Source organism: Rhipicephalus sanguineus, chromosome 10 (assembly GCF_013339695.2).
Source record: "Rhipicephalus sanguineus isolate Rsan-2018 chromosome 10, BIME_Rsan_1.4, whole genome shotgun sequence".
NCBI classification, from domain to species: Eukaryota; Metazoa; Arthropoda; class Arachnida; order Ixodida; family Ixodidae; genus Rhipicephalus; species Rhipicephalus sanguineus.
Genome location: NC_051185.1, coordinates 88,331,006 through 88,343,787, shown reverse-complemented (window position 1 = coordinate 88,343,787; position 12,782 = coordinate 88,331,006). Strand labels below are relative to the sequence as shown.

The window sequence follows — 12,782 nt, the reverse complement described above, 5'->3', positions numbered from 1 at the left end:
ATAAGTTCATTTATGGTTAATTTTGAGTAATGTTAGCTAATGTTGGCAACTGGCTAAATGGGCTGCCGATGACTAAATGCTTGTGAATGTTGACTGTGGCAGTAAAACTGTTCGCAAATGTGGACTGTAGTGTTGCTAAATTAAGCTTTAAGTTCACTACCGTTAGTTAAGTAGGCGCTCCGCGGATATAAACGAACCGTACTCCTTTATGCATCTCTACCCGGTGATTTAGTTGCCTACAAAATTTCGTTCTTGAGAGTTGCTAGGTGCACTTGCTTGCAGCTTGTTTGCTCAATAACCATTCTTCCCCAGCAATTAAAACAAAGAGAATAATTAGCGCTAACAAAGGACAAAAAGCGTCCTGGATCTTTTAAAACATCCCCTATCATGGACATCGTCATTCATACAGCCGAGCTACATTATTCCCAAGCGTCGATGTGACATATAGCACTGGCTGCGGCTTTTAAGTGAATCCTTGGTGTAACGTGCCTTCGAGGACATGGAGGACTCTGGCAATCTTGTCGAACTTACGAAAAGATCTTGCGATTGAGAAAAAATAAAAACGTTAGTTTATCAGCTATGTGACTTGTGGGCACGTGATTCATGAGGACTGAAAAAGTGTTTAAAGGCACCCGAGATCTCAACGATATCACATTCCGTTAATACCTTAGTCGGCTGGTTCGTGTTTTGTGACGCAAACAAGCGATATTAACATATCGCGTGGACGTGTGGCTGCAGCACAAACAATATTGAACTATGCTTGTATTAAATCGGTAAATAAAGCGGTGACCCGTGCTTTCCGTGAGCATTATAACAACTTAAAGTTCAGCGATAAGATAGCATGCCTCTCAGAGCCACCCCCGTACGACAGCCGACTTCAATTGCATTAGCATGGAGACTATGCAGTGACACACTCGATCGAAAGGCATCACTTATGACGCAATTACTGCTGCTTAGCTTTTCAATCGCTCATTCCTTGAGGCTGTGGAGCATCACGCGCACGAAATACTTGGTATGCGGTTCTCTAAATTGCCATCGGAGATGTTCAATGAAAAGCCCTCTCCACAATCCCAGTTGGAGTGACCCACTTGAGGTGAACAAAATAGTTAGATCCAGACATTAGTAGACATTGGCATGCGCGTAGAGTATCCCAACAATACTACTTATATTAAAAACACTGTACAAACCTGGGACATATGCAAATTATTGTTTTTGCATGCGCTGTCATTTCCTTAAAGCAAAAGAAACGATCTTATTCCTGTGAGCACAACTCGACAAAGGTCAAAGGCAATGGCATAACGCGTTGACGAAAAGTTCCCCTTACCAGCTCTGCGCCCACAGGACCCTTCTTTTTCAATCGGGTAATCTAGTTGCCCACGACGCGCGTTCCCTAATGCTGAATGCAGTTATCCTGAGAAAAACAGCACGGGAAACGGCTTAAGAGAATTTCGTGAGTCGGTCGTCCTGAGCGTAGTACACGGTTCAAGGACTTGCCTTTCACAGAGGCGATCTCTCCGTCAGGGTGTGCCATCTTGTGACCCGCTGATGGAGCAAGTCCTACCGGGAAGGATACTGCACAGCCGAGCACGGTGGTCGAGGTGTTGACCCTCTCCACATCCAAAAAGATTCGTGGTCGGAAAAGTATCCTGGGTACAAGTGAGAAATACGGTGGTGAGTGAGCCTGAAGAACTGTTTCGTGCATCAGAAAGGAACAGGCCGTACTCTGGTAAACCCATTGAAAACCCGCGCCCCTCTTGTACTTTACCTCGGATGTAGATTATGCTAGAACTCGTCGCGCTCAAGTTGCGACATCGGCACGATAGTGTGCTAATATGCATCAGCTATTGTCACCACATTTTAGGCGCATCGTTAAAACTGTGTGCGCAGCAGTGCCTGTCGAGTTGCGATTCGATGTCTGTGTGCTACGTGCTGCTCTAGATGGCCCATGTGCGCATGAATTTTCTTGCCATATACTGGAATAAATCAGAGATTTTAATAGGAGTGAGATGCCAGACCAGCCGCTGTAAAAAGTGTTCGCGATGTTTCGCTTGACAGCCATACACCAAGTTTGACAAGTCCGTTTACAGGCAATGAATAGGCGGCTACCCGGTCAACAATGCCCACATTGGCCTCCCTGTCTGCCTCCCTCCCTGCCTGCCTGCCTGCCTGCCTGCCTGCCTGCCTGCCGACCTACGCGGCCATTTAATCTCCTTTACCTTAATTTACCACGCCTTGATTTGCTGTGCTTTGCATGGTTTTGTGCAAAACACCTCCAAGCATAGCAAAATGTGCGTGCTTCTCTATACTTTGATAGTAGATAGGGAGTACAAACCTCTTGAAAGCCTCTGTGTTCTCCCTCAAGGTGTGTCCGTGACCTGCCCCGAGTGCAATGTAGGTCCTTGGGTGCTCTTCCAACTTGGCCTCCCCCAGGTGCTGGATATCTTCCACCGAAACCACTGCCATTGCATCTGCTCTCACTGCGTCTTGGCGGCCAGTCTCGCTGCTCTGGAATCTGTGCTTCACTGTTGCCATAGTCAACCGGGAATAAAAGGTAAACACAGCTTAATGAAACCAAAAGATAATGAAGCTAAGGAAAATATAGATTACATTATTTGTGAGGTATTAACTGTAGTGCAGTAGTTATGGCATGAATGGAAAGGGAGTACATTGGATAAAAATCAATTTGCCGCTGCTAGGGACCGACCCTAAAGCGGCAAGTTGATAAGTGCGGTCCCTATACCCATAGGTGTATCTACTGGGCGGGGGACATGGGGGGCGGAGCCCCCCCCCCCCCCCACTTTCGACAGTGGTCACGGTCGGCTGCACACTGGGAAACCATGAACTGAGGCGAACTTTTACTTCTACACAGCAATCACTTAATTATATAATGAAATTTATCCAGCGCTTCTGCTGTGGAGAACGTCTCCCGTGTCTCACGACCACGCACCGTAGAGTCTCTGCCGGGCAGGCCGCCTGTGCGACGCTTTGCGCTACAGCATTGCAGAGAATGCTGAGCAGCTTCTTCTCTTAAGATTAGAGCACTCTCTCATAATTTTTTTCTGCTCTGCCGGGCCTGAAACTGCGGGAATTCGGCAAGGAATTGTGCAAATGCAGGAATTCCGAATTGCGGGAATTGCGCAAGTGCGGGAAGGAACCAGTGAACGTTACATGGACCGATCAGAGGCTCTTCCTCTCTCAGGAAATTCGTTTTCTTTCATAGGAAAGGAGTGGCATCACCGCTGCTCTACATCCAATTGCCTATGAGTCGATGAGTGCGCAGAACTGTTGAATGTTTAGCGCGATGGCGTTAAGCAGCCCCTGTCGCAGGGATTCCGGAGCCGGCGTGAGCATCGTTGGCTGTGAGCGAAAAATCATCATTGTTCGAGATCGAAAAAATCACCGTGGATGCAAATAATAAAAGATGATGTACCCGAGGTGGAATCGAACCCCGGCCTTCGGCGTGACAAAGGAGGTGTTCTACCACACAGCCACGTCACTGCTTGGAACTGCACTGAAAGTAACTAACTTTCATGCTTCACGAACCTATGAGTCCTGTGTACAGGTGTCACAGTATGAGACGTAATATCGCAGTAAAACGTGGCGCAAGCGTATATTGCCAGGGGGCGTCACATCTTGCGAATTTCATAAGGAGTTGGTGGTTTAAAGCTGGCCACCCTTTACAAAAGGCACACATATTACTGCGCGTATTCCCTTACGAACACGTAATGGGTACATCGCCAACTTCGAAATTGTCACGAGAGTAACTGCTGCTGGTTTAAAGCGTGCCACCCATTACAAAGGGCACATACATTAGTACATGCATTATCTTATACACATTTAGTGGGTACACTGTTGTTATAAAAGTGCAGTTGAAGAGGGCGGAAACCTTCACCTTTACTATAAGTATGTTGTGTGTGTGTGTGTGTGTGTGTGTGTGTGTGTGTGTGTGTGTGTGTGTGTGTGTGTGTGTGTGTGTGTGTGTGTGTGTGCATAATGACAAGCTACATAGAGCGCGATGAGGATGGGGCCGGATATAACTATCGTGTTCAGCCCTTAAAGGCGAAGACTAAGCATCGCCCAATTTTTAGTTGGGCCGCAGTGGGAGAGCTAAAGAATGCGTCCGCTTGAGTTTCCGATTAATCTGATTCGCCTTTCCAACGTTTTGAAATTAATCTAAAAACGTTGCCCTTGCTTATCATATGGTAGTTTGCAGCGATCGCGGGGGCTTGGAACAAGGCGAGGAATAAGGCAGTGGACTTGAATACATTGGGACACCCAGCTTTCAAGCTTGTCCCTCAACTTGAGCTACCGGACCAGGGAAATGGTCAAGTTCCACATTTTCTGGACTAATAATTGTTGGGATTTAGACTCTCAAAACCATGACATGATTATGAGAAAGCCCGTAGTGGAGGGCTCCGCAAATTTCGACCACGTGGGGTGCACCTAAATTTAAGCACATGCGCCTCCAACATTTTTGCCTCCATCGAAAGTGTGGCCGGCGCAGCCAGGATTTGATCCCGCGACCTGGGTTTTCTGGACTAGAGAGACTGTAGTGATAGCCGGGCTAGTTGGTCTTGAGTTATCTCGCATTGAATAGCGCAAGGCCAAATACAACTCGGACAGCAAAAAAGCACACACGCGCAGCGTTGTTTATTTCCCTCCCTCCCTCCTTCTCTCTCAGTAAGGATGAGTTCACAAAGTTGCACACGCGCACAGACAGCTCAACATCGTTATTCTATACAACTGAAAATATTTATTATACTCATATGAATCCATCTCGCCAGCTGCTATAAGTAGCCGCTGCCAATGTGATCGGCGGAGAGCCTTCTTAAACTACATTCAGAATGAGACACTGTACGGATATTCCAAAGAATGTTTAGGTATTGTTCAGCATAGTAGTTCGCTGTTTAGTGTGCGCACGTCATTTTAACACTACGCGATTTCACAGATTTTTGACGTCGCGTAACAAGAAGCGATTTTTGACGAACGGCTAAGAACCAATGACCAAGAATATGTTGTATTGAAAAGCGCGTACTTTCTTATTTTTTATGTAGTCGTGCTTGAGTGCTTATTACGCAGAGAACAATTTTGGGGTCATATGTTTCATCGCGTTACGAGCAGGTGCCGTGTGTATGACCCAGAAAATTTCGACCAATCATAAACAGCTAACGACCAATGCGGAAGGAAAAAAATGCGGGGTGTTTTTTATTTATTTTATTTATTTGTAAATACTACCATCTCTGGGATTTTCGTAGGGTGGGAAGTTGAACAATACATGATATGGTACGACGAGATTCATGAAACAGGTGGTAGGTGCAACCGGGTCACACATTTCGCGCGACCGAAAACAGAAAATGGGTTGACAAGAAAGGAAACGCAGTTACACAACTGTACATAAACGTGCACATGCATATAAAGTATATATATAGCAATACGTTACATTCGTTTTACGTTACATTCACCTGTATTTCTTTTTCAAAAAAAATGTGTACTTACTTGGAGGGGCCGGAGGGCTTTCCGAGCAAAGTAGAAAACAGCGCAATACAACTAAGACAAAGGCCAGCGCTGTGCAAGGGTAGTCCTGTTTGGTCTTTATTGTCGTGCATTATTGCGCTGCTTTCTCTATGAAGGTCGCACGCTCCAAGCAAAGTTGCAAATACAAGTACGATCAGTATAAAGAATGTACTACGCCCCTATTACAACAAAGTCTTACTTAAAAAAATGTTCGGCACATCCCACGTACCGTGGGAATCGATGTTATGCGAAGCATGCGCAGGCAGGTAACTGTGTCGCAATTTTTCACATTGAGCGAAACGTTACCGAATGACGCTAGAGAAATGTGCAAATGGTACACACACACATACTTTGAAGCGTCAAACATGATTTATAGAATTAGCTGTTTACAGTTGCTTAACGATGCCAAAAGCAACGTAGGTGTTACCAACACCAAACGCAGTAAGCTGATATGTAGTGCTTCTATTCTTCAATACTGAATAGCGCGAATTTGAGTAGGACAATGAAGGAACACAGAGGCACAGGACAGGCGCTACTCACAACTAAGCTTTATTCAGAAAAGTTTCCCCAGATATATACATAGCCGAGTGGCACGCACAAGCGCACTGCACGTAAGCACGTGACAGTCACAGTTGCAGTTGTTAGAGTTGCGTTACAGTTGTTATGCTTATACTTCTCCGTTATGACGGAGAACGCACGCACGTTTCACGAACCCATGTGCATATGTGGAAGGGGTTCTTGGCAGTTCATCAATAAGGTCGTCATCACCGTGATCAGTGAGCACAAGCCGCTGCACAGGACTTGTTATCGGATCCGTTCGTGGTCGCGGCTACGAACCGTCTTAGTGAAGTGCAAGGTATAGTAGAGCTGGTGGAAACTGCGGATGGCTTTTACGACGAAATGATGTATGATGCCATCTGCCCTGGACGTGGAACCGAGGTCTTGTGACACCCTGTCCACATCCAAGCCGTCTTTCATGCCGTCTAAGAACCAGGCGTCGTTGGGTTTTGATAAATGAACGCTAAAGTCACCAGTGATCATGAGGGACACGGTCCTCTCGCCAGAGTTACTGTAGGAAGCATCGACCCCAGCTTTTGCGTAATCCACGTGGTCGAGGTTGTGGAGCACGTGGATGAGTGGATGGTAGCCTAGCGTCTTCGAGGGGTGCTCTCTCTTCAGCTCCCTAACTTGCGTTGGCCGAAGTGGTGTAGTGGTTACGGTGCTCGGCTGCTGACCCGAAGGTTGCGGGTTCGATTCCGGCCGCGGCGGTCTCATTTCGACGGAGGCGAAATGCTAGAGGCCCGTGTACTTTGCGATGTCAGTGCACGTTAAAGAATACCAGATGGTTCAAATTTCCAGAGGCCTTCACTATGGCGTGTCTCATAATCATGTCGTGGTTTTGGGACGCAAAACCACATCAATTACTATTATTATCACTTTCCTTCTCTGTCAATGTGAATGTTACCGGTTACTGCGTTGACTAAGACTCTGTTATCACCTGTGGCACATACCCGCATAACATAAACTCTGCTATGCGGGTATGTGCCACACGTGGCTGAGGGAAAGGGTTTCATGACGTACGCGACAGGTGTTTTGCGTTATTCATGTCATCACCAGTGAATCGTGTTCGTCATACAATGATCCTTTGCTGTGCCAAGTTCGGTATATTACAAGTTATGGAGACCGCCAGAAGAGCGCCCAGACGTAGGCGGATAGATAGATAGATAGATAGATAGATAGAAACGCCCAAAGTGCCTGAGGTTCGCTAAGAAATGCTTCGCGTTTAAAAGAACTTGTCCATGGTTGAGGTGTTCACAATAATAGTAATATAACAATAGCAATAATAACAATGCGACAGAAACGCTATTTCGATTAGGAGCAAACAAGGCAAAATATCACATACGTAAACCTAAATATCTGCAAGAAAGTGTAGTAGTAATTGCGGAAAAGGAAATTTACAGTCACTGTTGCCTACATTAAAAACGCAATTATTAGTGAGCAGCTTCTAGCCGTTAACGAAATTTCATTGAATGATACAAATCTATACTACAGGGGAGGCCGCCATCGGCATAACTTTATTTATGCATAAAGTTCAATAAAACTTCTCTTGGGCCTGGTTGGTACATAGCTTTTAAGATGAAAACTTGAGAGCAAACCCGGACGGACCACAAATAATAGATTAGACCAGCACTGGCGCTGTGTTTGTCTCATCTATTCTTTGTGGTCCGTCCTGGTTTGCGCTGAAGTATTCATCAACCATAAAGTAGTGGGGGTAATTTATAGAAAGCGTTGCTTGAAATACTATTACATGCATAGCGCGTATATGTATGGTTGTCCCAGTATATGCTACGTAGGACTGACTACCTTTGCTGTAATGTTATTGAACACTGCTAACCAAATTTTATATCTGTATATGAAGAATCACATCAAATTTCTGTGCGAGTAAAGTTCTCGTCTCTCTCTCTCTCTCTCTCTCTACATATATATATATATATATATATATATATATATATCCCCACTCAGAAACAAGTTGGTACGCCACTGCCTATATCAACGGCAGGTTGAATTTTCAACCACTGCATGTCTTTTCCATTCATGTCATAACTGCTGCACTACAGTTAACCCTTTCGGCCCTGGCGGTGTCAATTGACACCATCACACAACATTTCCCCTAGCACCTCGGAAATGAAACCAAAACTGCCCATTCTTGGGGGAATACTTCTTCAATGATCCCCACTCCGATTGACACCAAAATGGTGGCATGCTTGTGGAGCTGGGAGCCGCCAAGAAGAAGAAGCTTGACCGAAGTCATGGGTGACGCCGAGGCGGGTCAGCTGAGGCGGCTAAGCGCAATTTTCAGGTCGACGTACCGAAGCTGTTTCAATGAGTATCACACAGAAAAATGAGACGTGGTTCACATTTGGTGTACTCTAGTGAACAGCTGCAAAAAAGATGCCATTTTTCTCATTTCACAGCCGCTGAGCCGTGATGACCTAATTCGATATCATGTCTGTAAGTCCAATAATACTTGCACCACTGGCTCAGTTTTTCGTTTGTGGTCTTCTGAGGTCATAACTATTAGGAAAACAAGCACAAAAAGGGTCCCCGACCAAAATAAAAAATCCAGGGCTGAAAGGGTTAATACCACACAAATAATGTAACCTATGGCTTCCTTACCTTCATTTTCTTTTGGTTTCATTAAACGGAAGCTGCAGCACTTGAAAAAATGACTGGAATGTGTAATCATAGTTTGATTCCTGCTGAATTCGAAAGCAAATGTAAAAATTCACAGAAGCGGACGCAAATAACATTTCTTGGCAACAAACACCGGCTGCAACCGCAGGGCTTCTTGAAATGCTGACCGAACGCGGTGACGTCATCGTCGATGTGCCGCGTCATTGGCACCATCAGCATTGTTAAAGCATGGCCTTCGCGATCTGTTCCACCAACGCACGCAGCCGCCACTAGTCACGGAGGCCACGGTTGGAGATTAGACAGTGCTGCGCTGCTCCGCCAAAGCTACCGACTATGACGTAGTTCCCGTGAGTTCGTTTCCACGCCCACACTTTCGGCGTCGTCGCGTGGGCGGAGCAAGACAAACTTTTCTTTCGCGTATTTTGAAGCTCCTGCTGCAACAACAGGGAAAAAATTACGCCATCGTCGACAATAGTGTTGGTCCTTGATAACAACAAAATTTTACCGAATTCCCAAACCACTTTAGCTTCCCTTTAAGTTGTGCCTGACAAGGAAAACGAGCCCTCGATCAAACCCCTCCTTCTTCCGGGAATAAGAGTGTCATTCGTAACTTACTTTTCACCACTTCAGCTTGATTGCGGGTGACGCGTTTCATTGAGACACAGGCAAGAACTTTCATTTTCTCGTTACGGAGACCTGCTGCGTTATATAACAGAACAAATGCAGAGCTAGCAAAAGATGCATATATCAAGCGCTGAAATTATTGCTAACAATCGAAAGAAATCGATGGTGGAATCTTGGCAAACATCAAGAGACGTCGAGGCAATCCGATATTTTACAGCACCAATAAGTTTATATACGGCTGTGATACACTCGGCACAAAAACATAAACATTATGCAGTGGTATCATTTTACTTGGCTGAACATCGTGCACTAAGTACCACAATACTTCAAGCTGTCCTATATTCTCTTAAAATAAAGTTTTTTTTTTTTCACAGAAGCATTGTAGGGTCGTTGGCTTGCATAGCTGGATTGCTAAGAATCGATAAAATAATACAAGAAAGCTCCTTTGTTTTTGTTATCACTGTGATCACCGTCCTCCTCCTAGTCTCTTTCCGTTGCGGGACGAATTCAACTCCCCGCGATCTCCAATTGATCTCCAATTCATCTCCAATCCAAGTAATCTCCAATTACTTGGATTGGTCACATGCTTGTGAAATATTGCTACGTAGCTATTGCTACTTATAGAGTACCACTTTCCAAAGCTATTTTGCTCTTTAGGTGATTAAACTCAATCATATGGCTTATCCTGTTAGTACTAACCTTCGTAATTACTTCTTATAATACTGAATCGAAGCTGATAGGTATAGAATGTAAGCTTTCATACCTCTTTTCTTGTACTAGGTTGCTTTCTTGTTTGTATGCTTTCAGAAGAAGCTGCTCATAATACGGAGTCAGTTTCTTTCGTTGAATTCCACTAACATTCCTGGTTTGTTGTTTCTAAACAACCTGACATATTTGCCCACTGCTTCTTATCTTTTGTGTTTGCTTCCCACTGAGTATGGTATGCGCATATTCAAATGTTGATTCAACGTCCGCGTAGAATTTTTCTACTTATTCGTAGTCGTCAATGCACTTAGGGGTGTAGCCTTGAGGTACTTTCCTTTATATTTCCTATTTAGTTTCATTACCACGCGTGCTACCCTCTCATTGACACTGTAGAATTCATCAATGCTGTCTGCCATGCCTCCTTGGATTGAAAGCGTCGCGCCATGCTCTCATTTTTCCGGAAACTCTCAATAACAGAGGACGTGCCCATTAGTCAGTACTGTATATGCATCCTAAACCCGCTAAGGCAAAAGATATCCCAGTTCATGCCTGCTATCTCACGAATAACTCTTTTGGTTTAAATCCGTAAACAGGTGGTGGGTGCTCGAGCCGACGTTTCGACAAGTGGACTTGTCTTCTTCAAGGCTGCAACTTGAAGAAGACAAGTCCACTTGTTGAAACGTCGGCTCGAGCACCCGCCCCCTGTTTACGGATTTTTTCATCGCAAGCTTCCATCTTCCACTTCCTGCCATTTTTCTATTGGTTTAGCCTCACTTGACAGTGTCCTTGTGCTAAACGTTGCCAAGTTCAATTTCCGGTTGCAGAGTGCAGAGTTCAAGAGATAATTAGCACAGACAGTTGCTTCAAAAGTCCAACCACCACCATGGTCAGACACTCCTCAACCGCTTGAGTCTGAGGGCCAGGGTTGAATAGTCAGCTTCATTTTGGGAAGTGAGTACAAGAAACGCCATCGTACGTTTTCGTTTACCCTGGGGTTAACCATCCGGCACGTGCATCAACCAGAGAGATCCCCCACAAGAGACAGCAACGCCTGGTAGCGGCGTTTCGTGACGCCACGCAGTTAGCCTGGCAAGCACATGCCTCGATTACTGAGTTTTCGTGTCGGGCTAGGTGCAAAAAGAAAAGATAATCGCGTCCGGCCGCCAGAGGAAGTTATTCGAGTTGCACTATATAAATTCCCTCATTAATAAATAGACAGGGGGCAGTCGATCATGAGCAGTCGAAATACTAAAACCGTGTTTCGAAAACTCACCTAAATATTTCATAAACAGTGGCGCATCACCTAAGTATTTCATAAAATAGTGGCGATCTTAGAAGTATTGATTGTTCTCGTTCTCAAGCGCATAAAATGAGCGCTCGTGTTGTCGCCTTTGTCTCTCTTGTATCCTGTTGTTTTTTTAATACGGCACCTACACAAACTACTTCAAGCACAAGATTCAACTGCCTAGCTCACCAATATTCATTAAATATGACACTCCCAGAAGATCTTGAACGTCTTCTGTGTGACAGCAGGTGATAAGCATCATGGAGACAGTCTCTGAAGGCAGCATTATATACCTTTAACGAGACTCGAGCGTAGAAGTGCTGCATATTCCCGGCCGATGGCAAAGTAGCACCTGTGTGTTACACGCCACGAAGGTGCTGTTGAGGAGCTTGCGGGTCACGAACCTTAACTAAACTTTGTAAACAGTGTAATTGATGTATGTGCTGTTATGTGTTTATCACTGCATATACCATAATCATCACCCAACACCTGCTTTGTAGCATGTCAGGCGAATAGCCAGGCTGACATGTCAAGGATCTCAGTAAAGCACCTCTCCCTCTCTTTCTCTCGTTTTTGCTGCTCTTTTGTTACAATGGTGACCTTTTACGGCTAAGAGCTGTGCAATAAAGTGGTTGCACGCTTTCGCAATGCGGGAAACATATATATATATATATATATATATATATATATATATATATATATATATATATATATATATATATATATATAGAGAGAGAGAGAGAGAGAGAGAGATAGAGAGAGAGAGAGAGAGAGAGAGAGCTTAGTCTTGCATGCCGAAAAGCTCTAATAAAAGAGATTGCACCCTAGCAAAGAGATACTTTGTTTTTCAGGCAATCGTACGTAAGAATTTTTTTCTTAGAGAATAATAACAGCGCATGCTGGTATAAGAAACAGGACAAAAGAAGCAGAGGCAAGGAGCACTTCGCGAAAAATTCCTAAGTGAAAAACGCTACAGCGAGATGAAAGGGTTGGCGAATTTAGGCTCAATAGCATGGCACCTATGGCAGCAATAGGCTGTAATTCGAAAGAATGGAATGAAGACAGCTATTTTATATCAGCCATGGATTCTGTAGAATTAGAACAAGAATATGAAAAAAAAATATTTGCTGACGTTACCAGTGCCGATGTGACGTGGCCGTTATTCCAAGCCGTTCTTCCTGCAGCCGGTACTGTTACCTATCAATATTTTCTGATCCTTGTGAGCTATCACAGGTGTGTGCGTTTTTATGTAATGACCGACCGCTTTATATTTCGATTACCCGTGCACCGAATTCGTACGTTAGCGATTACGAAAGGTAACCCGAGCCTTTGGGGCACCGGAAGTTTATACGCCGCGATGGTTTAACAGGTGCATTCATGCGCACCTGCCTCGGTGAGCTCACATGTGCACAGGAAAGGAAGCTAGCTGTATTGTAAACACTGCGCAAACCCGTTGCAC

General features: G+C 44.8%; 1 protein-coding gene across 1 annotated transcript in view; it reads right to left on the bottom strand.

The window, feature by feature from the left end:
• The window catches only part of LOC119406582 (uncharacterized), a 52,080-nt gene extending 49,548 nt beyond the window's left edge, over positions 1-2,532 (bottom strand). Inside the window, exons 1-2 of the mRNA XM_037673318.2 lie at positions 2,333-2,532; positions 1,495-1,646 (exon numbers count right to left, since the gene is read on the bottom strand). Of these exons, the coding sequence (XP_037529246.2) occupies positions 1,495-1,646; positions 2,333-2,532 (352 nt within the window). The remainder of the gene's footprint in view (positions 1-1,494; positions 1,647-2,332) is intronic.
• Positions 2,533-12,782: the final 10,250 nt, after the last annotated feature.